The sequence below is a fragment of the Xiphophorus couchianus genome, chromosome 24, assembly GCF_001444195.1.
Source record: "Xiphophorus couchianus chromosome 24, X_couchianus-1.0, whole genome shotgun sequence".
NCBI classification, from domain to species: domain Eukaryota; kingdom Metazoa; phylum Chordata; class Actinopteri; order Cyprinodontiformes; family Poeciliidae; genus Xiphophorus; species Xiphophorus couchianus.
The window spans coordinates 18,272,270-18,298,716 of NC_040251.1; the positions used below are offsets into that span (position 1 = coordinate 18,272,270).

Sequence of the window (26,447 nt, forward strand, 5' to 3'; positions counted from 1 at the left end):
TCAGCTACTTGCGTTTTGAGCATTATATAACTATTTTAACCCAAGGACTATTACGCATGGGATTAGTTTGGCCCTTTGAAATGAAGTTTAACAAAACTTCCAAAATAAAAGCCTTGACAACATTTTAAATCGTACCGAATGGTGCGCGTCCGCCTCGCTTAACGTTCTTGCGGTTCTCCGCGTGCCACTGATTACGTTGCGGCGTTCTTTAGCGTCGACGCCGATTTGTGGCGTGACGACGCCGGGCCCGAGCCCGACGGGCGCGCCTCGGCAGGCCCCGGCTAAATTTCTTCCGAAATTTTCTAGGTTCTATATATTATTCAGCATATTAGATTTGTTTTTAGGAATTGTCTGGTTTTATATTTCATCTTTTATGCAGAAAATATTACAATAACAGAAGAAACACAACATTTTGCATGTGACAGAATTGAAGTTTTGCACTTTTCTTTTCAGAAACAAAATTTGGTTTCTGAAATAAAAATTAAAAAAAACAAACAAAGTAGAAAAATCGGAGCAAGACTCCATAAAAACAGCATGATTTTCTATCTCATAAACATATTCTTAATTTGTATATTTTAGTTATAATTGCATATCTCATTATTATAAATTAGAAAGTCGAAATATCTATCTTCAATCTCATAATTATGAGCTTTAAAATCGAAATTATGAGTTAGAAAATCAAAATATTTACTTTATTTTGTAATTATTACTTTAAAACTCGTAATTATAACTTCCTGTTGAGGTTCTACACACAAGTCAATTAAAAATAGAACTGAAATATTATTAAATCACAACAATTTAACGTTATCTAGTCCACATCTTATCGCTTATTGTAATAAAATGGTGAGGACTTACATGCTGTTCTAGCAGAGCGCCACCAGATGGCAGCACTGCAGTCTCTTTAGTTTTCTCTATTAAATCTGATTGGTTTCCATCAGTGTTTCCATCTAATCCTGATCTGAGACGGATCCAAAGTTTAAGACAAATGACACACAGACAGTGTTGTATAAAGTACTGAAATCTCAGAGTCAAGTAAAAGTACAAGTACCTCTCCAAAATATGACTTTGGTAAAAGTCGAAGTCACTGACTGAAATGTTACTTGAGTTAAAGTCTTAAAGTATCTGAAACTTCTTGTACTTAAGTATGGAAATTACTGTAAAAATGGATGTACTCAAGTAATGTAATGAAAAGTATAAGTAAAAAGTAAAACAAAGCAAATGCAGTTTGAATGACATTTTTTATATTTTGGTAAACTTGTCAAATACACTTAAAATAATGTAGCCAACCAAGTGCAGGCAAAATTAAACCTGCTAATAGATATACCTGCAGGCATCATTTAGTTAAGAAAATGAGGTGCTTTACCAATAGCACAAGGTTAACTTAACCTGCTTTACAACTGAACCAGCTTCTTAGTAAACCCTCCAGGACAGAAAATACAAAGTTTTTGTAAGCCTTAAGTTTTCCCTTCAAGTAAGGTCAGTGCTGAAAATGAGAAAAATAAATAGTACAGAAAATGCGGCCAACATGAAGAAAAAGAGCTGTTACGATTACTCTACCTCACAAATCAGTGAATCAGTCAATGCTACAGTCAGTAGGTGGTGCACACAACTGGTCATTATGCAAAAGAAAAAAGAATTGGGAGGGAAATGCAGCTTATTGGCATCTGTAAACCTGGTTTTGAACTTGCATGCCTTTCCTATATTCGTTACATTGAGTCTAAATTGCTATCGCTATGGCTTCTGTCCCCCTTGAACAGAGGAGTCTAGGTAGCCTGCTACAGTCAACATTAGGCCTAAGCTAAATACACCACGTATGGAACTGAAACAATGCCAAACAAAGTTCATTTAAGGTCAAGATTTCACAGTAGTGCCTAGTGACCAAGCTATAGTTACTGAAACAGGAGGATTATAACCATTTCATAAGACGTTACCTCGATGGTAGGGTGACCAGACGTCCTCTTTTTCCCGAACATGTCCTACTTTTCAGACCTAAAAATCGTCCGGGATTTTGGTTAACTGCCTCAAAACACATTACATAGCTTACAGTGCATTGTGATTACATTGCCACTCCGTTCCACTACTCCATTCCGGGTTTCTTTATATGGCAAATTAATCACGCCCTTCTCCCCAAATCCAATCATGTTGCATTATGTGTGCGAGTGTGTGTAGGAAAAGTAAAGATAACACCCCCCCTATCCCCCCCTCTCATCAAAGCCTAAATTGAGGTATTCAGCTGGATAATGTTCAGGTTGGCACCTTAACACTTGCTTGTCAACCTCTCTGGATGTCCACTCAAGGCATCACAACACCAAATTATTATTTTCTTTGCAGTTGTGAAACGTTTAAAACTTCCCATATTATTTCATTCCTCATAAATCATTTGCTTACTTAAACAAGCCACTCTAAAGAGAAAACTGTTCTCTGAATTTAGAAAACTAAAACTACATCAAAATCTTGCCTTATGCGATGATAATGACTTCTCTACTGTCAGACAGACCACAAAACAATCCTCACTCCCTCCTTGCATGAACTTCCTCTCACCTACTTTTCTTTCCAGCTTTTAGATAATTCATTATTTTTCATTTTGTTTACTAAATCATTTATTTATTTATCCATACTCTGTATCTTCAAAATCTTCTTTTTATTTTCTTTCTGTATTTGGTTGCTTAAGAGGAAAGGAGATCGGGTTTTTTCTGTTGTTGCTCCTCTTCTATGGAACAATCTACTTTTCCAAATTAGATCTGCCCACAGCCTGGATCATTTTAAATCGCTTCTTAAAACTCATTTTTATTCCTTGACATTTAATTGAACTAGTGTTTTGATACTCTGTTTTTATTCATTTGTGTTATTGTCATTCTTGTGCAGCACTTTGGTGCAGTTTTATGCCTGTTTTTAAAGTGCTATATAAATAAATTTGACATTGCTTTTTTCTTATAACTCCTACCTGAGCTCCTCCCTGCTCTGCTGCCTGATCTGCTTCACTCTTCTTGCTCTTCTGTTTTATCCTAACTTTTCTGATTGCCTTCTTCTCTCTTTTTAGCTCCTCCATCCACATTTCTAACTCGCCCATTCCTTCACTACTCATATTTTTTTGATTTGATTTTTGTTTTCTGTCGTACTTCATCCTATAACTCAGTCAGTTCTTTTGAGTGTTTAATTGGCCCTGAAAGTTATATTTTTCTATCAATTTATTTAAATTCTTTACTGAGTTAGGGTTTTGTCTTTCCATAAACTTCCAGTCCTTACACTGGAGTTTATCTTTCCTTGTTAATTTGCTATTCCCTTTTCCCATTTTGAGCAAATTAGTCAATTTCGTTCCAGTCTTAAAAACACATAGGGTGGACTCTAAAAGACTGGATAAATTCTTAGCAGGACGGTGATCAATCCCCTGTTGTGGTAATTCTCTCTTCAACCTTTTCAGGTGGGAAATTCTTGCCTACATGCATCCACCAGATGTTCACCGTTTGCACTCCTGCCGTTTGGTATGAGGACAAATACCTAGTGGTATTTAAATTCCTCCAAGTACTCTCACACTCACACTCACACACACACTTGGTATTACAGGTTTTTCAGTTTACGCGGACTCCGCCGTCCTTCTGTTACGGATTTTTCAGTCCTTCTGTTACCAATCAGTGCCTAGGATTCATGGGGTTTTACACCCCAAAGACCCTCAATCGTTCGCTCACTTTTTAATTTAAACGCTACTCACTTGTCCCCCCTTCACGGACGTCCCGTCAGCCGTTGGTTTCCAGCAGGCGGGTCGGAGACACAGTCCTGGAAAAGATGTGAGACTCCTAGGGGCCTGCCGTGGCCACGGTCTTCTGATGTCCGTCTCTCCCGCTGGAAACCGCAGGCGTATCGGACTCCAGCTTCGAAGGAGCAATTTATCCATCCATCCATCCATCCATCCATCCATCTTCTTCCACTTATCCAGGGTCAGGTCGCGGGGGTAGCAGCTTCAGAAGGGAGGCCCAGACTTCCCTCTCCCCGGCCACTTCTTCCAGCTCCTCCGGGGGAATCCCGAGGCGTTCCCAGGCCAGCTGAGAGACATAGTCCCTCCAGCGTGTCCTGGGTCTTCCCCGGGGCCTCCTCCTGGTGGGACGTGCCCGGAACACCTCACCAGGGAGGCGTCCAGGAGGCATCCTGACCAGATGCCCGAGCCACCTCAACTGGCTCCTCTGGATGTGAAGGAGCAGCGGCTCTACTCTGAGTCCCTCCCGGATGACTGAGCTTCTCACCCTATCTCTAAGGGAGAGCCCAGCCACCCTACGGAGAAAACCCATTTCTGCCGCTTATATCCGCGATCTCGTTCTTTCGGTCATGACCCAAAGCTCATGACCATAGATGAGGGTGGGAACGTAGATCGACCGGTAAATCGAGAGCTTCGCTTTTTGGCTCAGCTCTCTCTTCACCACGACGGACCGGTACAGCGCCCGCTTGACAGCAGACGCTGCGCCAATCCGCCTGTCGATCTCCCGCTCCCTTCTTCCCCCATTCGTGAACAAGATCCCGAGATACTTGAACTCCTCCACTTGGGACAGGACACCCCCCCTGACCCGGAGAAGGCACTCTACCCTTTTCCGGCTCAAAAAAATGGCCTCGGATTTGGAGGCACTGATCCCCATCCCGGCCGCTTCACACTCGGCTGCGAACCGATCCAGCGAGAGCTGCAGATCACGATCCGATGAAGCCAAAAGGACCACATCGTCTGCGAAAAGCAGAGATGAGATCCTAAGGCCACCAAATTGGATCCCCTCAACACCTTGGCTGCGCCTAGAAATTCTGTCCATGAAAGTGATGAACAGAATCGGTGACAAAGGGCAGCCCTGGCGGAGTCCAACTCTCACCGGAAACGAGCCCGACTTACTGCCGGCAATGCGGACCAGACTCTGACACCGGTCATACAGGGACCTGACAGCCCATATCAAAGGGCCCGGTACCCCATACTCCCGGAGAACCCCCCGCAGGGCTCCCCGAGGGACACGGTCGAACGCCTTCTCCAAGTCCACAAAACACATGTAGACTAGTTGGGCGAACTCCCATGCACCCTCCAGGACCCTGCCGAGGGTGTAGAGCTGGTCCAGTATTCCACGACCAGGACGAAAACCACACTGCTCTTCCTGGATCCGAGGTTCGACTGTCCGACGGATAGTTTCCAGCAGGCGGGTCGGAGACACAGTCCTGGAAAGGATCTGTGAGACTCCTAGGAGCCTGCGGTGGTCACGGTCTTCTGATGTCCGTTCCTCCCTCTGGAAGCCGCAGATTTCTGCCTCTGCTCTCAAGCTTCATCTGAGTCTTACCCTGCTTTTGTGGTCGCTATTTAATGTTTTTTTCGAAATTAAAATATCCAGGGTGGCACCCAATACCTCAAAGTCCCTGATTGATACATTTTGATGAATGTTCTCCCAATTGTCTGAAATATATTTGATTTCTCTTCTTTAGTTTCTTCTTCCGGGGTCTGATTCTTTGTTTTGTCCATCTTTTCTTTGTGTTGTGGCTCAGCCTTTAAATTTTCTTCCCTGGCTTTAAGTTTGTCCATCTTTAATTTCAGTCCAGCAATTTCTTGATTGAGCTCTTTGTTCACCTTGCCAATCCAGTACAACTGTTGTGATTTCTCTTTCATTGAATTGTTAAAGTTTTTTTTATCGACCATTGTTCCCCATTGTATCTTCCTATTATGGGTTGACAGGGCTTTGTTTTCTGATTGCAGTTGTTCAACTGTCGCTTTAGCCTCGTCCAATTCACTATTCAAAGTGCTGAATTGTTTTTTCAAATAATCATTTTTGTTGATCAGCCTTTCATTCTCTACCTGCCAGGTATCTTTTTTCCTGGCATTCAGTCGCTCAATCTTCAGCCTCAGATCTTCAACAGTTTTCTGAAGCTTCTTGTTCTCTCCTGCAAGCTTCCGGCAGCTCTTCTCCAAACTGTCCACGTTCTCCATCAATACATTTCGTCGCGCCATCGTTCAGTTTTGTTTGAGATTGAAGACTGCAAATGAATTTCTCTGTGGAACCTGGGAATACAAAGACAGGTGGCTGTGATGTCACAGACAGGATGAGTGACATCACAGCTTCACGTCAAAGCCACAAGAAGTCTGTTGGGTGAGGGGGAGGGAGAGGGGGGCGGATGTTGTTTTTTTTTAAACTTTATTCGCAGACACACTGTATAACGACAGAGTTATGCCTCATTTGTTCTGCCTCAAGAAAAAACAAATACAGATAAACATATTCAAGATAAAGAAAAAGCTAAGGGTTCATTTAAAGCAATACAGATTCCAATTGTTTTATTTTCTGTAGCTCTTTTTCTGTCATCTTCATGTCGAATCTTCACATTCAAAGACAAACTCCCAGGATTTTCTGGTTTTTATTCATTTTTATTTTTCACAGATTGTGAGAACATCCCACCTTTAAATGGCTTGTTTTCCGGTAGAGAAGAGACATTAAAAAAAAATTAAAGATAGGCAACAAGATTCTATGAAACAGTGTCATTGTTTTTATTGTTTCATACTTGTGCATATGTATTAATTGTTTTTATCTTGTAACCAGGTTGCTATGTATTGCAAATTTTTTGCTCAGGTCCCTCTTGAAAATGAGATCTAGATCTCAACGGGGTTTACCTGATTAAATAAGGGAATATGAATTACACCCATTGAGTAAATATGAATGCAGCAGCGCCCTCTGCTGTTTGACAAAGGTAAAAAAAAAAAACCCCAAAACTACTTGCCGCATGTTTACGTTTATTAAGTGTTATGTCACCGAATATCTTACAAAACTCAAACTCTTATGCATCACTCAATCAGTAGGTGGGTCAAAACACTTTGTTTCTCTCTCTCTCGCTTTTTTGTAACGAGTAACTAAACCACACATTGAAAATGTATCGGAGTAAAAGTACGCAATTAAGTTCGGAAATATAGTGAAGTAAAAGTGAAAGTCATCAAAACTTTTCATACTCGAGGAAAGTATGAAGTACTCCAAAATATACTTAAGTAAAGTAGTGAAGTATTTTTACTTCGTTACTATACAACACTGCACACAGACATTTTTAAAAAAATTATTTTGCATTCCTGGAAAATTATTTTGAAATTCTTGAAAAATCATTTTAATTTAATGAACCTTAGTTTTATAGAAACAGGAATGGATTCCTATGACAAGTTTCTATTGGCTACTCTTCAGAAGAGGAAAGCCATGAGAACATGACATTTGATCCCGATGTGTTTTGTTGATATGAAATATAATCATCAGAATCTTTTTCTGAGTCAGATCAGAACTTGTAGTTTGAAGCATTTGAGGTATTTAGTTACATTTTTATTGCGTTATCTGCAGTAAATCTAAAAAACAACACGTACCTGTCTGTGTTTTGTCTCTGATGTTCACCTGCCCACCTGTGATCGACAGAATCTCATCACTAAGCAAACAAACTCAGAGACGACGCCAACGAACAGAAAGAAAACCTCTCAGATCTCCAAATGTGGTAAAAACAAATTATATCAGCATTTGTAAATAAACCTTTTACTTACCTTGACTTGTCCTCAGTGCAATGTAGCATTTTATCACAAGTAAACCTTAAATATGACACTGGAATCCTCTGACTCCTTCCACTAAATTTTCCATTAATATGCTGGGATCCAGCGGGCTGTGAAAAATTATTTGCTGCTTTTTGTCAGCAGTCTGTGTTACAACTACACACATCAGTGATTTATACAATGAGTTTGACTTTTGTAATTGAATGAGCTTTTCTATAATTCTTCCAAATTATTGAGATAATTTATTCAATACATTTTAAACAAATTATAGTAGATTTAATTTTCTGTAAGGTACAGGTTGCTGCTATGTTTTCATATTGTCTTGGCCACTTTTGAGCAACTGTTACATAATCTCTGCCTGTTGATGCTTATTTTACACGTACAAACTATATTAGTTACCACTTTACTGCCATCTAGTGGCCAGAGTATGAACAACACATAGTTGAGAATGTAAAGGATTAAAATAAACACTGTGAGCAAAACATTTTCTCAATCTTTAAATGGTTGCAGATAAATTCAGAAATTAAAGTGTTGACAAGGGAAATGTTTTTGCTAAAAGGCTGGGGGTTAGCAGTAACCATGGCAACAAGATTCAGACCAAACTCTGAGCTTTTCTGCAACAAACACATCAAAGCAATAATTAAATTTGATTCAAAATGACCTTATTTATCCCAAAAGAAAATGAAATGTTTCGTAATGAATGGTGATGCTGTAACAGTCAGTATCACAAGGAATCTGAAGAGGCCTCTGACTGAAGCCTGTTCTGACATGCTAACAGCTAAATGAGCTAAATGAACTGTACTATATATCCAGGATATAGTAACAAATCCTGGATGGCACCATCAGTTGTTATCTAGCTCTGCTAATCCACTTCCTTTGCTTTTGCTTTTCCTCTTTAAATCTCTATCTGGTCCTTCTGTTAGAAAGATGTTGGAGTTGGGGATAAGATGCCATAATGATGGATAGTAGAGATGATTAAATCAAATGAAAGGATTTGTTTTAATATTTTTCTTCAAAGACGATGCAGCAGCAATAAAATCTTTATTTAACGATGAAATTAATCTACTAATGAACTTAGATTGCATTTTTCCACCAGCTCCAGCTTTTTGTTTGATTATCCAATAAAAGGGCTGAAACTAAAAGGCCTTGTTATGCAGAATAAGTCCCTGAGCAGCAGCAGCAACAACCTGAGTCATCACCGATTGTCCTCCAGCATCGACTCCTCTCCTGATCAATGAAGTAAATTAGAAACACAGGCGTTGATTTGAGCCCAAAATGATTCAAGCGCCTCCATCGGAGAGGAAGAATTTAACCTCTGAAGAGTCGGGTCTCCAGGAGAGGAGCAGAGTTTCATCCATGGAGGCGACAGGAAGTGGAGGGAATCGTCTGAAGGTCTGCGGCGCTGCTGGAGGAGCAGCAGATGAAGGTTTTTCTTTTCTGTTCTTTTCTCAGATGAAACCCGGTGAGCCGCTTGTCCCCGAGCTTTTCATCTCCGCACCTGCTCTGCATTTTCAAAAGCTGCTTGAATTAATTAATGGAAGGAGGGAAACGATGTTTTCTCCCTCTGATCTGCACACAGGATGTGTTTCTGTTGTATTTCTGTTTTATTCTGGTGGTAAAAACAGTCTGCTGTAAAAATAATCTGCTGGATTATTTTAAAAATCCTTATTAATGTATAAAAGCAGAGAAAAAGATTTAAGATAAAAATGTTCCAGGAAGCTAAAAGTTTGAACGTCTGCAGCCTCCAGCTCCGTCAGATTGAATTGAAAGCATCTAGTTCAGGTCTGGACTTTGACTAGGCCTTTTTAACACATGATCTAAACGATCCTCAGTGTGTGTGTTTATCCTTCTAAATAAAAATAAAGCTGTGGGCGTTTTTCTCTTTAAACGTCTGAGGGACGTCTGCAGTTTTTTGCATTTGGAGATTGAATACAAATTAAATTAAAAATCAACTTTTAGATGTTGAAGCTGCAAAAGAGAGTTAAAAATAGTTAAAAAGTAAATTTGGTGAATTTAGGACTGATGTTTTGGAATAATTTCTTTCTTCTCTTCAGGCTTGACTAACTTCTAAACTACAACATTTCTCTGAAATAAGACAATAAAAAAACCTTTCGAAAGATATTCCAAGAAAAAATGGACATTTAGAAGGATAATCTAAAGAAATGAGGGATTATTTTTGGACTAGATTTTAAAATAAATCCAACACAAAGTTAAATCCAGACAGAGTCGTTGCTTAGTTTCAAACTGTCTCCAGGAGACGAGCAGGAATGTGGAGGGTGAGTCATGAGAGGCGAAGGACGGCTGTGAAGGTGGCCGTCCTCTGAGCCAGAATAATTATCTGCTTTAATTAAGTCCATCAAACTCTCAGCAAGTGTGTGTGTGTGTGTGTGTAAAGGAGAGGGGATTGTGCTGAGAAATGAAGGATTCATGAGCTGCAACATCTTCATCTCTGGGTGTTTCTGCTGTTGGGAAGCGGTTTTATGTGCGGCGACGTAAAAACCATCTGCATGGGGATGAACCTGAGAACAACAACGGGTTCAGGATTCGCTCTTATTGCTGCTAGTGATTGAATGAGACACCTGGTGAGCAGAATAACAAGCACTATTAGTCTGTGAGGAGAAAGAAACGTGTTCAGTGATGCGACTCAGAAATACATTTGCTGCTACAGCAAAAAAAGGAAACATTGAGCTTAAATTTGGACATAAGTTTAGAGGGAAATGCTATTTTATAACTTCAAATAAAAACTACAAGCTGCATGTCTTGATCTTGTGAACAGAAGATTAAGAGATTTTGATTTTTTGCAGGGATTTGGAAATATTTGCAACTAAATAATCCCTGGGTATTAGTTTTGCAATTGTTTGTCCTGCCACAGGTACAGTAAGACCTTCAACACACACAGTTCTGGATGGAAATTAAAACCAGAATCTAAACATGTACTCGGTACATTCCCACTTTATTGATACTTTCTAAACAGTAATACTGAATTCTGATATGCTACCCATCACAAGTGATAGATTTTCTCTTATAAATCTGTCAATACTCGCTTGGTTTTCAGTAAAAATATAGAAATTTCTCACTCATTGTCTCTTCTGATAGTGTAAATATCCCAAGCACTGCAGAAGTCACCGGAAAAACATCAACATGACAAAAATATGAGCAGTTAATAAACAAAAAGCACAGAAATCAGATGATTATTGTTGCTGAAATTACATTCCAAACGTATTACAGCAGAAACAGTTTCTATAAATAAAACTGCAACAAAAAACAAAAAACATTCTTTGCCAAAGTAGGATTTTTTAAAGGCCTACCATTTTAAATGTGGTGACATCTAGTGGCAGAAAAGAAGATTGCATCAAAGTAAATATCCCTTTAACTAATATTTGACAATACAAGTTCAAATGTGAAATTATTGACCCTGACGGATTGAAATATTAATATTCAGTAAGTAATTTATATTTACGTTTAACAGGGGATGAACGTAAAAATTTACAGTCTTTGCTAAAAATATCTATTTTTTTTAGCTAAAGTTAACTCTTGATTATCAGAAACTCTGAGCAACCTGGTTGCTCTGAACACTAAACATTTTTATAAGGAACATTATCAACAATGTTAATGTTTTTATCTTCAAATATAAACTCATGTTTTTCTGTCATATATATAGTGACACTTTTTGGACATTAGATACTGTATACCCAATGCATTCATGTTAGCTTAGAAGCTAACATGAATGCAAGCTACATGAATGGCTAAGTGCTAGTCAGCTAGCACTTAGCTAAGAGTGTTTAAACTGATTGTAATTCCACTGAAAGGTATTTTTTGTTTATATTACACTTAAGTTTTACTTTGAAAATGAAGTACACTCATTAACATAGTTAATCTCTTACTTTACTGATTGTAAATGTTAACGGCTAATGCTAACTATAATGTTAGCCTTACTGTTTGGCAATTTATTTTCTAAAAAATTTAATCTTAATGTTTGAATTTATAAAACTGAAATATATAAATATGTTTTACTCAAGTACTTAAGTTTCGTTTTGATAGAAGATAACTTTTGTTTTTAGAACTAACAAATCTGTCCAAGTACATAAACAGCTCGCATTGTTGTTTATTTACTGTGGTATGTGAGGTTTTTGATGTTCTCCTGAGTAAAAACCTAAAGAAAAGCAACAATTAACAGTCAGACAGTGACAGGAGAAGTTTACAAGATAGCAAAGGACACAGTAGAAAGAAGTAGAAAAGCAAGAAAATCAAATAAGCAGGGCTCTCAACTAAAGTTTCCATATATCCTGATAATCAAAGCCTGGAGATTCAGTCATATTCTAGTTTTAAAAATGGGTTTGAATTATTCCCACCATGCGCTGAAGCGTTTAAATGTTTTCCAAGAGGGACAGAACGCTCAAACAGCAAAGTCCCCATAGCCGGTGGGGCAGAAAGCGGCACTGCGGAGGGTATCGAGGCAGTTTACGAGGATCAGCGCCCCCGTCAGGTGTTTCCACCTCTTAGTGATGGGGTTCCTCATTTTGTCCAGGCCGTGGTGGAGTTCCTGGATCACGTCCCGGTAGCTGTCCCCAACGTGGGCCGCCCACGTCAGCAGGAAATCATACGCTGGTTTCCACATGGACTGAAGAGTCAGACAAAGAAACGGGGTGATTTTAGCAGAGAGTGGGGTTTGGCACAAACTAGGGCTTTTTTATTGGACTCCCAGTAAGTGGACTATAGGATGGACAGAACATTTATAAGAACTCCAAACAATGGAAACACTTTCCTGCAGCCTTTCAGGTGATAATTATGTTTTTGGTGGCGAAACAAATGTGAGATCAACTGAAATGTTTTTGATTTCCAGTAAAAATTCAAGCTTCATATGCAAATGCAAGTTTTACGCCAATGGATTTTAATCAAGCGCATAAATTCACTAAATTAACAATTAAATATTATTTGTAGTGCTGGGACTTAAAATGTCTAATTGAGTTAATTGCAGCTTCTGTAGTTAATCAATCGCATTTTATTGACAAAATAAGCAACATTTTTAATTCAAAACTGACTGAGGATGCTAACATTAGCATTAGCCGCTACATGTGTAGCATTGAGATGCTATTTTAGGCCAGAATAGCTTCACTGATAGCACAACTTGAACACAACGATAGTCCAATCAGATTGTCTTTAGAAGCAGACATGAAACCCCAGTGGGCCGAGAGAAGCGATTTGATTGTTAGCGGACGTAGCTTGTGCGTCAGATTTGAGGGCGTACCACAAACGAATAAATACAAAAGTTCCAGATGGTTAAAAATATAGTTAATTGGCCTAAAATGCATTAAGATCTATACAATTAATCAAAATTTATGCATACACACTTATTCCTTTCTCTTGTTTTAGTAGAAGGTTATTAGACCTTCTGCAGGGTTAGCTAGCTACTCTGTTTAGCCGTGCTTTTTTTCTGTTTTGCCCCGAACAGACTTGTCCTCACCTCGTTGTCCAGGACGCCGTTCTTGTCGCGGTGCGGACCCTCATAAGCCTCCATCTGCTGCCTGGAAACTCGGGCCAGCTTCTCGGCCAGCTCCCTCCACCTGGACGCCACCTCCACCGCTGTGGTCAGCAAGACAAAGTCCAGCACCAGCTTAGCCACCAAACCCTGGCAGTCCATCTTCAGCAATGCCTGATCAATGAAAGATGGACAATCTCAGCATTCATTCACAACTTGAAAACCCGACCTCTACAACGTGTAGACAATGATCCAGACGCTCCTGTTTGTCCGTTTCTGATGATTGACGGATAAACAAAAGCAACTCTTGGGATTGGATTTGGTTTTCCTGGGAAAAGCATATCTGGATTATCTTGCAAAGTGTACATTTACCCTAACCTGGGTTTAGATGTGCTGTGAAACATGACCGCATGAACGGTCAGGGGGCCTCTCGCCAGGAGGAGAAATTTAAGACTTGACATGCAACAGATCCCTGGAAAACCAATCAGAGGAGTCAAGCAAAACGCCACAAACACCAGCAGGAGGATGATCCTCAGAAAAAATAGCTGGGTTCATAAAAATATATAAAAAGTTGTACAGATTGAATATTTTGGCTGCATTTTTGATTATCCTTTGATTTCCGTTGGACCTTTTAAACCAAACAGACGAATCTGTCATGTTTGCTGTTTCTTCTTCATGGATTTCCTTTTAAAATGGACACTAGCACTACAACATGAATTTATGAATCAATGAACGAATGAACAGATGGATGGTTATGTGAATGAACAAATGAATGAATGAATGGATGATCAGTTTGATAGTTGGAAAATCTCAATAATTTTTCCTCTTTTCTCATCCAGACATTAGAAACCCTTCTGGTGTCAGACGATGAAGGAATTCTTCTTCTTCTTCTTTAAAATAATTCCCCTGAACGTCGGTTCTCCAGATTGTGTCCAGGTCAGACTGTAAGCCCCGTCTGATGAGCTCTGCGTCTCTTTAGGCCACCTGCGGTTCTTCTGGTCTAAATATAAACTCTTTGAAGACCAGCTTGATCACAAACATGCCGCCTGCTAATGACCATGAGGCGTTCAGATGGAAATCTGCAGCTGGTTGCTGCTAGCAAAGCATTCAGGAGGAATTCGCATCAAACATGGCGCCTGTTTTATTCTATTTCTCACATTTTGCCAATTTTAATGAATCAATTCTCAACTTTAAACTTCTTTTATGTTAATGTGGGCCAATCAAACCCAAAGTATGACTCTTCCACCACCGTACAAGACAACTGCAAAGACGTTTTGCATATCAGAGTCCAGAGTGGAGCCTTTTTGTCCTTGATTAAGCAAGTTTTGGTGACCAATATGCAGTCAATTTCTTATTTTTCCTCCCATTTTTGTTAACCTAGGATCAGAAATTAGCCATTTTCTTTGCACATGTAACATATTTTGAGTTGGTTATAGCAGTAGCTGCTTTCTCCTGTGCTTCTATAGATTTGGTGGTGGAGACATTTTTATTTTAGGTTAGTCGCACTTTGTTTTTGAGAAAAATGTATGTTTTTAAATAAAAATTATATTACAAACATCTCAGGTTGATATAGCTGAGTTTGAAAGATCTTTAGAAAACTTTGAGAACAAACTAACTACGATAAGCGGTGGTTTTTTATAATTCATTCAGAGGCATTTTTGATAATACATTACTTTCTTTGTCCCCTTTTTCATAAAACCACGAAGAATGTTGATGAATTTCACGAATATAAGATGTAAGGATGAATAATAGGTGGTGGAGGTTTGCAGCTGGGTTTGAAAACCTGTGAAGCGGGTTCAGAGGCAGCAGCGCCGCAGAACATCCCTTCATCTGTTTCCAGCCTGGTTTGGTTTCCTGCTTATTAAACAACAACATGGTTGTGTCTAAAAATAGACAACGCTCCGCTGCACCAGGGAAAACAGCATCGGTACGAGAAAACGCAGGAAGTCCCTGCAGCAGACGGACAGACGGCGCTGACAGCTGTCAGGAAAATCAGACTCCGCAACGCAATTATGGACGACGCTGACAGGTAGAGACGAGGAAGAGGAGGAGGAAGACCTGGCAAATTAATATGCAGCAAAATATATTTAGTTTTCTCTCTCTACACAGAGACATGCATGAAAGCCTGGAAATTACCTGCCTGTTGAGATTTGGTGATTTATTTATTTATTGTGATGATTTTCTTTTAGCATTACAATAATTTAGATTTATTGTTGCCTTGATATATTTCAATTTATGATGTAAAAAAACAGGCTGATAATTGTCATTTTTATTGGTATTATACATTTTAAAATATTGCAATAAATTCATGAGTTCATATCTAATACCCCAATTATTTAGGTATTAAGATTTGCCAGGACAGAAATTAAAAGCTTAAAGTTGTAGTTTTGTTGGGTTTTCATCATTTACATAAACATTTTTAATACAAAATTTAAAAATAAAATGATCTAATTAATTAAAAAGTACTTAAAAAGCTCTGGAGATTTTGAGCTCCATCACTGCTGCAATAAATATGAATTAACTAATGTACTTTTCTTTATTTTTTAAATTAATTTATTTGAAGTTTAAGCTTAAATGTTTACCTTGACATGTTTTATAAATATATTCTAAGTATAAAAAGTGATTGTTTTTGTTAAGGCTGGATTATTGATTTTTTTTTTTTCAGCAAGGATTAAAATGTTATTTTTTGAGTAAAACTATAAAAATCTAAATAAAATTTGGATCTTTAAGAACCACAACAGTCAAACATTGTGCAACATTTTGTAAAATTAAATATTAGGTACAAATAAAGCTATTGTTGCTCAGGTCGGATTATTTATTTATTATTTACTTATTTTATTATATATTTTTCACTAGAAATATTAAATAGAACATTAAAAAACTTGACTTTTAATTTTATTTTAAAAATACAAAAAATATTATAAACAAAAATAAATGTAACTAATAAACTGACAAAGTTAAAATTAAGAATATTAAATCTGATAAAAATATAAAACTCCTCATAACAACAAGGTCAGCAGAATCAGATATTACCGCCACATAAACTGTTTAGGGTCTTTGTGGACATTTCAAAGACATTTTTTCAAGATTTTTGATGTTTTATTTTGCTTTGTGGAGCAGGAACTAAAATAAGGATTGTTTTTAAGTCATATCTGGACCAGAACCGGTTCTGGTTTGAGACAAGCTGAGATGAGTGGCGGTCCGGTCTCTCTGCCTCTCAGCGATGATCTATTATTAACAGCTCTCTCTTCGGCTCACAAACACCAGCTTTCTTATTCTGCCCTGTTGTAACCCGACACGCCGTGATGAAAGGATCTGCCGGGCGGTGTCGGATGCCCCACCGGGCCTCCGGGTCCGTCCTGATCAATGCCTGCTCAGATTTCACACAGGAGCACCTGTTGGCTTCGGGAAACATCTCCCGCTTTGGAGCTGCAGCTTCCCACAAAGCAAAACCTACAGAGACTCTGGTTAGATAAACAGAATTACTGTTACACTAATTTATGTTAGTGCTCAACATATTTAGAAACTGGAATATTTGGGAGATTATGCAAGAAGAGACTTTAGTGCAGATGAGGATTAGGGCCACAGGAAAATAAAACAGATTTTTTCTTAGAGTTCTGAGATTAAATTCAGAATTTTGTGAAAAAACGTCAAAATAATAAAAAATAAAGTCAAAATGTAGAGAAAAAAGTCAGAATGCAGTCAAGAAAGCCAGAATTAATTCTGAGAAAAAATCTGTAGAAAAAAAATCAGAATTTTGAAATTAAAAGTCAGAATTTAAAGAAAAAAACTGAGATGAAAGTTAATTAAGAGACGTCATTAAACTCATGACTTTGTTGATCTGAATTAACATCTGAACTCACAGCGAGGCAGAAAACAAAATACTCTTTTATATACATGTAAAACTTTAAAGAATATTTGTATATAAACTAGAACATTGTGAAAAAGTTCAATATTTTTTGTCACTTACTTCAGAAAGTGAAAATTGATACATTCATCATAGAACAAAATATTCTTGAACTTTTCATGATTCTGGTTCAGAAAATTTGCATTTTAATTCAAAATTAACTACAAACACCTGGACAAGACACAATCATGACCGGTTGCTCACAGACGTCTGTATCCAAGCATATTCAGAGAAAGTTTAGTGGAAGGAAGAAGTCTAGTAGGAAAAGGTAGAAACAGGGATAACTGCAGTGTTGAGAGGATTGTCAAGCAGAATCTAGTCAGGTGCCACAATAAAGGATACAAATGTTATATTCCTAATGTCAAGCCACTTTCTGAACCAGAACCAGGGTCCAAACTAATGTTTTAAAATAAAAGTAAAGATAATAAACTGTGGAGAGGATCACTAATGAGAGATGAGAGAGCTGCACTGATGCAGGAATTCATGCAAAAGAATTTAGAGAAGAAATGAATATATTAAAAAAGCTTTATATTTATATTATATTGATTTGATATAATATTCTAGTTTTCAGAGACATTGAACTGTGATTTTTATTCTTTGAAATGACATGATCAATCACAGAAACAACTCTTATTGATTATATGTGTTTCACTAACAAGTGAATGAATGAAATAGATTAAATTAGCCTGACAACAATGGCTCTCACCCTCTCATTACAGAGGTCACATCTAGTTAAGACATCAAGAGGCATCAACAATCATCAGCCTCTGTTGTTTTTTAATTAGCATAGAGAAACTGCATTTAATGAAGTCAGGCTCTTCAGATTGTATCTTTAGACAATGGGGCGATTTATCGGGCGCAGAGTTCCTCCTTTGTTCCTTACAAACACAGATTATTGTGGATTTGGTGTTTTGCTGCAGGTCTTTTCCGGATCCAGGAAAAAAAAACCAGGTCAAAAAACAACAGCTTGCTAATAGAGGGTTTTAAATCTGCAGCTTTTCACGGTCAGGAATGTCTGATTGAGTAACAATTACATAAGATTTCCTCCATTCCTTTAAGGAGAAGGTTTGTTTCGATCGATGCTGGGTGGCTGACTCGGCCGTCTTTCTGCAGCCTCATGATGACAGTCCGCTCTCCTCAGGGAAACATTGCATAAGACTTGTTGAAGCAGGAGCGTTTAGATGAGACCAGACATGAAGTCAGGGGGAATCAAAAGCTTTCAAATCCACCCAGTATTTAAAGAAAATGCTCAATAAGAGGAGCAGTCCAACTAACAACACGTCTACAAGAAATGTGTGAGTTGTTTTGGCGCTCTGGCTCCTAGCCCTACAATGTTTTACACAGCACAGACCACCGGTTCTCAGCAGGTTCTAATCTGAGTCCAGATTCAACAGAAATGTTGGTCAATACAATCATAAGGAACGCCACTGATTTCAACTGTTAAAAATCTGTTTTCAGATTTCTGTATCCAAAGATATCAGTGGAAGGTTTGGTGGAAGGAAAAACTCAGAAGAGTTGCAATTACCTATAAAAGGGAAGTGAAATACAGAAATGTTGGAAAACACATTGATGGGAAACACAATTTGGGCAAACCTATTAAGAAGCTACGTATATACAGATTCTTTATATAGATTCCTGTATTGAAGCATATGAGTGGAAAGTTTGGTGGAAGGAAAACTGGAAAGAGAGATGATTCCCTATAAAATGGAAGTTTAATGCAGAAATGTGGGTCAACACATCATAGAGAACTGATAAGATTTCTGATTCTCTCTTGACTGGTAGAAAAACCACGAGCCATTTCACCTGCTAGCGCCAGACTTGTGCGTTTGTTTGGTTTGTATTTACCCAGAATGCCCTGCACTATAGTGCACTTCCTGCTTTTGGAGCAGAGTTCAATGAACCATTCACACCTCTCCAAACAAACTGAACTTTGTAGGCAAACAAAGTAGAGTTCGATTAAAGCGGACTAAACATGGCTGATATCTGGTTTATTTTCTTTTTTGGGGGAGAAAATAAATTTTCTTTGTGCCAATCTGGGTTGTCTTTGCAAACTGCCATGCTCCATTTAGGTTTTATGTTGCTTAACTCAAAAATTGTTCAAATAATAGACAAGATGTTCCAGCCATTCAAAGATAATAACTTCTGATTTGACGCAAAATATAAAGAAAAGAAAAACTTAAGCGAAGGCTATGCACAAAGAGAAGTCTTACCATCATGAGTTCCCGTTGGAAGGACTTCCTCTCCTTGTTCTCCATGTTAGTACACTCTTCCTTTAGCTTCTCCAGAACCAACGCCACTCTCTCCGGCTCATTGTCCAGTTCTGTCCGACAAAAATAATTCAGGGGCAGGTTCCCGTATCCAAGTGCATCTGCAAATGCCCTCCAGCTGCCCACGTTCTCCATCAGGACCGTCCTCACAGTTGCGTAGATGTAGGTGAGGAACTTGCAAGGCTTCAGGATCTGATCCAGCAACATTGTGGTGGTGAGGTCTGGCCCACACCAGTAAATGGGCTTGACTTTACCAAGAACAAGAACGTTCTTAGCATGAACCAGCCCCAGCTTTCCCTGGTAGTATCCGATGTACCACTCCTTGGTCCGGAGCTGCCCTCGCAGCTTGATTTTCTCCTCGCTGAGCAAGGCGATAACATCCCCCTTCTTGTACTCCAGCAGGTACATGTTCTTATGCTGCCTGATCACCGTTTTAATCAGCTTACCAAACTTCAGGTTGGTAACACACCGATCCTGAAACTTTGGGTGTTTTGAGGTGACAGCCAGAGGCGACAGTACGATCTTATCGACCTCTCTCTTTTTCAGGAATCTCCGCTGGCCAGTGATCCTTGCTTCAGTTTTTGGTGGCGGCTGTGGCGTCTGGACGCAGAATTGGGTCAAGATGCAGTCTAAAGCATCCTTAACCTGGACCCTGAGAGTAAAGTCTGAGATACTGCTGGGGTTGTGCGACGTGATCATGAAGAGGAGCCTGCTAACCTTCCCTAGCTTCACCTGAAACCCCCGTATTATCCCGGTTCCTTCACTCGCCTTCACCTGGTAGTTGGTCATGTTGGAGTAGAGTCCAATCTGCAGGTCCTGAGGGAACGGCAACACAAACTGATGCTTCCCCCACAGCTGCAGCGCCACAGGTGGAGTCGAGGCCGCCTGCCATGTCACATCATTCACCAACAAGGTTTTGGGGGCACAGTCATGCCCGAACATAGCCACAACTGTCTTGAATGAGGGATGGATGTGTTTGGGTCCGTAAACACCCAGACTGACTTTCCTCTGCACATGGTCCCAGACTGTCGTGTTGTGTCCGACGTACTGTGCCTGAACAACAACCGCTACATACATGCAAGGCTCCAGACTGTCCAGCTGTACCTGAACTGTGTCTTTGAAGATGTAGGCATTGGGAATCGGGGTGTAAGGTCCTTCCTTGCAGTCACTGCGCACACAAAGTACATCGGCAGCATGACAACTCTCCTTCTTCACAGCCACTGACACTTTTATCTCTAGTGTTAGGAATGACTTTGTCTCCATGTTGCTGAGCTTGATCTCCACCACTGGGCTTACCGTGGTGCAGCGGTTGCTGTTCAGCTCCAGAGGGGGGTCCAGTAAGGCTTTCATGGAGATCTGCTGGTAGTCTCCATGACCGACGTGGCCCTCAGGGATGTGTACGCTGATGTGTGTGTCAGGAAGCTGAACAACTCCTCCGTTACAGTCCAACCGGCAGACAATATTGGTCTCCACCGGTTGGGTCTGCCCCCATCCAGGACTCTGGCCCAAAGAGTCCAGGTCATGGCAAGACCGAGCCAATTTTCTGTGGTTCAACCAGGCAGTCCGGAAGTCCTCTCTGCTCTGAAACTGCTCCGGTAAAGGAGCCGTCAGGCCCGTAAAGAACCCAGACGAAGGTAAAGTTGGATTCGACTGTGCCTGTAAGACAGAGAGTTCTGATAGACTGTGGGAACGTTTGCTTTTAAAAAAGGGGTTTTCACTCTGGAAGTTGGATGTAACCTCTTGGTTTGGACTGGTTGAGTTGAGGCTATTAATATGGCAGCTGCTAAACCCGTTGCTCATGATTGAACAACTGTTAGAACAAGACGACGGTGACGCCAGAGACTCCAAGTAGATAAGATCCGCCGAGTTCCTCACGCTTACGTCTTTGGAGTTTTGATTTAGTGGACAGATGAAAGGGTTCACAGAAAACGGGGTGTTGTTGTAAATGGTGGAGGGCTTCAGGCTCATCCCCATCCACTCCCCAAGACCTCCAAACTCCTTCCCACCATCATCATACCCCTCCCCGAGGCTGTCAATCATCCCACTGTCGCTTAGCGAAGAGTTCCTGAAGTTGACTGGCTGGACGTAGGCGGCTGGGATGTATCCCATCTCTGTGTTGTTGTGGGCGTACCACCATTCCCCGCCTGACGTGTCCAGCACGTAGAGGCGATCCCCCTTGGAGAACTTCAGGGTGGTGAAGCTGCTTGGGCAATAATCCTTGATAGCGACCACTTCCTGAGCAGCTCCAAGGGAGTCTTGACTGTCAAGCTTTAAGGCACTGGGAGAAGGCACTGAAAAGAAAGGAGAGGACAGAGTTTTTCATCTGGATCACAGACAAAAGGATGGATGGTTTTCTATGTGCTCCAGTGTTTCTCTCCTGTAATTAGTGGGTTATTTACGGCGCTGCAGTCAGAATCAAACAGTAACAATGAAACAGCTGAGCTAATGATATCGGGGTAATCTGGATCACACTTGGGTAATTGGCTCAATTTACATACAGATAATTTAGACGATCAAAACCAACAAATAAAGCAACTATTACATCACTTCCTGTCATCTGAATGCAGATCCTTCTCTTTTCATGTTCTTATTTTCTTTTTCTATACTTTGGCAGAACTTTATAACCCTGAACTCCACTTCCAGACGTTTCACTTAATAAATTCAAAGTGTAATTGAGTTTGAAGTGCAATGAGAGACTGACCTTTAACGTCACTGAGACTGGCCCCGGCCGGCCCCTCATCCAGCTCGATGAGCGTCCCCTCAGACTTACAGCGAGGGAGGATGTGATTGTGGTTCACTCGAATGATTCGATGGGCAGCCATGGCCGCTGCTTATGGAGTCATCGGCAGCTGGTGGCCTGAACGGCACCAAACAGACAGAGCGGGCTTCAACATGGACGACTGGAAGCTCGCATGTTCACCCAAGCAAATCTGAAACAGCTTCCAAACACTGCTGCTAATTTTCTAGATCAGCAATGGAGCTAAAGGTCAAAACTGCAGTGCTGGAAAATAAGGCTGACAGAGAAATTAGATTTTTCTGAATCAATGAAAAGAGCAGCAGAGCTGAAGCAAAGAGGAGATTTATACGGTGGAGTCTGCAATCATTTGAGCTCGCTACAGTTAAAACAGTGCAGTTAATTTCAACTAAATGGTCTGATCTCCATCAAAACAAAGCCCAAAATGAATTAATTGATTTGTTCAGGTATCAAAATAAAGCTAATACTCTAGAGATGTAAAAATAAATTAACTATGTTACTGAAAATGAAAACAAAATCATTTTTGCATCTACAATACATTTTATGGACGTGAATATCTGGTTAATAATTAGACAGCAATTTTTTTTTTTTAACCAGGTGAAGCTAAAACTATCACTTCTGGGTAAAATCTATACATTTATACAATTAACATACATTAACTACTGCTGTGAACATGTTTGTATATTCCAGTTAACAATTAATCAATTGTTAAATCAGCTAAAGATTATTTAAATAATTGATTAATGGATGGATTAATCCGATTAATCGTTTCAGATGTAAAACAGAGAAGCTGCAATAACTTCTAAGCTCACTGTGACTTTTGAAACTGTTTGTTAAAATGACCAGTTATAGAGAGTTATCTAAACTTTTGTAAGTTTAAACACTCTTAGTTTAGATTATTTAACAACCACAGCTGCATTAAACTAGTCAACGCCTCAGCAGAGAGACCTTTAATCTCATTAGTAACACAGCAAGAAATTGTTTCAATTCAAAACTTCCCAAGTGCCTTCATTACCCCTGCAGGGCGCGGCGAGCGTAAACAATGGGGACAGTTGTGTATTTACACACTAATGACGCCATTTTAATTTGATCCAAGCAACACAGGCTGCAGGAGCTGCTGTGGAAAAGCCTTCAGCTGATTATCGTCATTAAAGACGTAATGTGGTGGAAAGGAGGGACTGTCATTCCCACACAGGTGCTTGTTTTCATAAACTAATGATTTATAGTTAATATTCAGAGCAGCAAACAGAGAGTTATGAACTTTAGGTAAAGTCTGCTGTGAACCTCCAGGTGAAAAGTGTCAGGACTCCACTTAGATCTCATTATTTCACTGTAATGAATTTATGAAGGGAGCCATTAAAACGAGCAGACATCTGACTGCCGATGCAGCTCCAGGCTTTAAAAGGGTTTAAGAGTCAGGCTTCAATGCTCTAATGAAAGCTCTTTACATTAAAGCCCAAATGTTTTACCAACGGGACAGAATGACACGCCACAGGAGTTTAGATAAATGAAGATGTGTGTAAAGAGTTTGACAGAAGAGGGAAGCATAAATCTGACAAAGTGCAAAGTGAGTCCAAACGGTTTCAGTAGATGAGCTGATAGATTTCAGACCGGAGACGGTTTAAATATTCATGGCCGACTATTTTCAGGACTTTATCAGGTCAGACAGAGTCATGGAGGGAAACCGGGATGACAGTCGCCATAGCAACATACACCAAGTCCTCATGGTTGGATGATTGGATGGATGTATGGAGACTTGACTCTATAAATCTGCCTCTAATTCCAGCCCAGCTGGATTGAAACGGGACCGGACCGGTCTGATCTGGACTGAACCAGAACCGGTTTCCTGTCTCCATCTGGGCCTCTGCTCTTCATAAACAAACATCCAGCAGAGTGAAGCTCCAGAACCTCTGGGCGCCTCGTCCTTGTCCTGCAGCCGTCGATAAAATGCCTCCTTCAGGCAGGAAATGAGCAACATTAATCTCTGATCAATAAACTCACATTGATCAAAGATAAACACCGGAACTGGAATCTGCTGGTCGACGGGTCGGATCACTGGAAGAATTAACTCCCTGAAAAAAGCTGAAAGTTAATTTTTTAATCTGAGGAAGCCCAGAGAGAAACGGCAGCATAAACACATTTTCCTTTTGTTTTACATCAGCAGAGAAATTTCCACTACAGAGAGAAAAAATGTGCTTTGCAGCAAAACGCCGGGAGAGCTGCTGGGTCTGACTCTGAGAAACACAAACAGGGGATTGGGCTCACATCCGAGTCGACGTGTTAGGAACCCATTTTCCGTCAGGCTGAGCGATCCGAGGAGCGGTGAGCATGTCGGAGAGTTTAATTAACCACGAGTCGGCTGGTCCTAATCCCTGAGTGACTGTTATTACAATGACTGTTTCTAGGAGCCAGGAGCTGCTGGAAGGAGACGCAGCAGCAGATATGGCCGTCGTCTTTAGGCAATATCTTCAATTCATTTCAATCTGGAGCTGAACTGAAGCGTACCACTACTCCCAGATCCAGTTCAGAAAAATCTAACACTGAGATGATCTGAACACTTCAAATTGCTTTGACTTTCCTCCATTTAGATGTGCTTAGGCGTGTAGTACATGGCAGTTATATTGATTTTCATGTCTGAAGTTGAGAAAGGTGTTACACACCCCTGTTCAGTCCACTTTAATCAAATTCCAGGCCGTTTTTCTAGCAAAATGAATCATTTGTGGAGGTGTGAATGTGAAAAAACTCTAAGGCGGACCAAAATAGCAAAACTCTGGTTCATCTACTCTGGTCTCAGTCTGGTTGAAGTGAACTCTGGTGTGGTATATGACCCGGAGACCGCGCCAAAAGCAGGAATTCTGGGTAAATACAGCCAAAACAAATGCATTAGCTGAAATATTTCAAAGAAAATGCAGGTTGGGAAGCTAAAATAGCTAGCTACAATGCTTCTTGACACGCTATTGGCTGGTGTTTGCAAAGCAGCCAATCCGGAAGCACCATTTATTTTCTTCGTTGCTTATTAGCTGAATCCCCAAAAACGAAAATAAGGAACACCGAAGATGCTACCTTCTCCTGTAAAATGAACATTAATACATTTAAAAATATATTTAGGTGTGTGAACTATTAAAATACGCAGCTGTCAATATTTTTAGAGGAGGTCTCAAATATTTTATATATCAAAAGTTGATCAAATTGGACAATCATCTCTTGCTTTAAGAGTTATTTCATTATTTTATAACTGAGAAAACAAAAGCTGTTTTAAAGAGAAATGCTCCAGTACTTAGATCTGCTACTGTCCAAACCTGCAGGAGCAACAAAGTAATAAATAATAAACTTTCAGTTTGCAGGAAACACCTCCACTTCTGTTACAGCTGCGGCTATCAGTCATTTCATGGTCAAAAATACCCTCATGGTCTTCAAAAGTGGTCAGATAGACAATATCACAGCAGATAATCTTCAAGTTTTATTGAGCTAAATCAGATTAGACCATAATATCATTTCCTGCTTGCATTTGTTTTGTTTTTTTCCACATAAACTGATAGTTTCCACCTGAAAATGCTGTTGCACCACCCTCAAGGAAAAATGAAGAACCAGAGAAGGGAAACACACAAGGGCAATGAATCACAGACAACTTTGAGGATAAAATGAAGGCGATAAAGGAAGAGCTGTCTGCAGGATTTAGGAGGAAGAATGAGTCCTGGAGTTGGAGAGGAAGAAGAACAGAAGGATGATGATGAAGAAAAAGCACAAATGCTTCTTCTTAAAGCTTGTGGCAGACACACAGAGGATTTTCAGCTTATCAGATGACCTTATTGGCACAACCAAGAAGGTTCTGAACATTTGTCTTCATACACATTATGCTGCTGTTTTCAATACAATCAGTTTTCCTGCACCTACTGAGTCATTTCTGTCACAATTAAACAAAATGGCAAATGTTTCAATGTAATGTAAATATTAGAAATATCAGGCAGATATTACCAAAAGAAATATTTATCTACATTAGAAAAACACGAGTATTGAGAGCAAAAAAAAAGAGGCGCTATATTTACTGTAATTATTATAAAACAGCAGTTCACACAATACAAAGTAGATATATCTGTTTATACACACTGCAACATAAATATATTTATATGGTAGGTAAAGCCGAATTCATCCAAACAAACTTTAGTGTTGAAAACATAACAGTTCGAGGCAGAAGAAGCTGCTATGAAAAGGAGAAGAAGTAAAATGTAAATTTTGTGTTAATTTGAACTGACCTCTGGCTCGCTGGAAGCGCTCCCAGCACAAAGTGTCGGGACCTGAAGGAGAAGAAGATTGCTACTCTTCTGCCTCTCTTTTGACGTTTCTTCTCGACTCATTTGTCTTCGGAAAGAAAAATAAAGCAAATTTGAAACCAAAGTAACACACAACGCATCTCACGTGGAGTCGGCGAAGTTTTTAGCGGTGAAAACTGAGCAAACGAGCCACTTCTGGCCATTACTGCTCCGGTCTAACGGAGAACTGAACGACACGATCCGCTC

The 26,447-nt window shown here is 39.8% G+C and overlaps 1 protein-coding gene and 1 long non-coding RNA gene across 3 annotated transcripts; one reads left to right on the forward strand and one right to left on the reverse strand.

Moving 5' to 3' along the window:
* On the forward strand, positions 1-18,540 carry LOC114141058 (uncharacterized). Of its 2 annotated transcripts, none has more exons than XR_003594757.1 (3): positions 1-306; positions 2,332-2,333; positions 18,527-18,540. It is a non-coding gene; the product is annotated as an uncharacterized LOC114141058 (long non-coding RNA). The 2 variants fall into 2 exon arrangements; XR_003594756.1 differs by lacking the exon at positions 18,527-18,540 and adding an exon at positions 2,565-2,583.
* Positions 10,459-26,447, reverse strand: LOC114141057 (SH3 domain-binding protein 4-A-like). The gene is made up of 5 exons (XM_028011463.1): positions 26,184-26,447; positions 21,877-22,032; positions 19,119-21,466; positions 12,987-13,175; positions 10,459-12,143 (listed from the first exon to the last, which is right to left on the reverse strand). Exons 2-5 carry the CDS (start codon positions 21,995-21,997, stop codon positions 11,919-11,921), a joined length of 2,883 nt encoding a protein of 960 aa, XP_027867264.1. The 5' UTR covers positions 21,998-22,032; positions 26,184-26,447; the 3' UTR covers positions 10,459-11,918.

Excerpts from the sequence above, each read along its gene's own strand:
- LOC114141057 (XM_028011463.1), bottom strand. The coding sequence starts at position 21,997 with ATGGCTGCCCATCGAATCATTCGAGTGAACCACAATCACATCCTCCCT. Across the intron at positions 13,176-19,118 it reads TCCAACGGGAACTCATGATG|GCATTGCTGAAGATGGACTG; the intron begins GTAAGACTTCTC and ends TTCATTGATCAG. Across the intron at positions 12,144-12,986 it reads ACGGCGTCCTGGACAACGAG|TCCATGTGGAAACCAGCGTA; the intron begins GTGAGGACAAGT and ends CTGACTCTTCAG.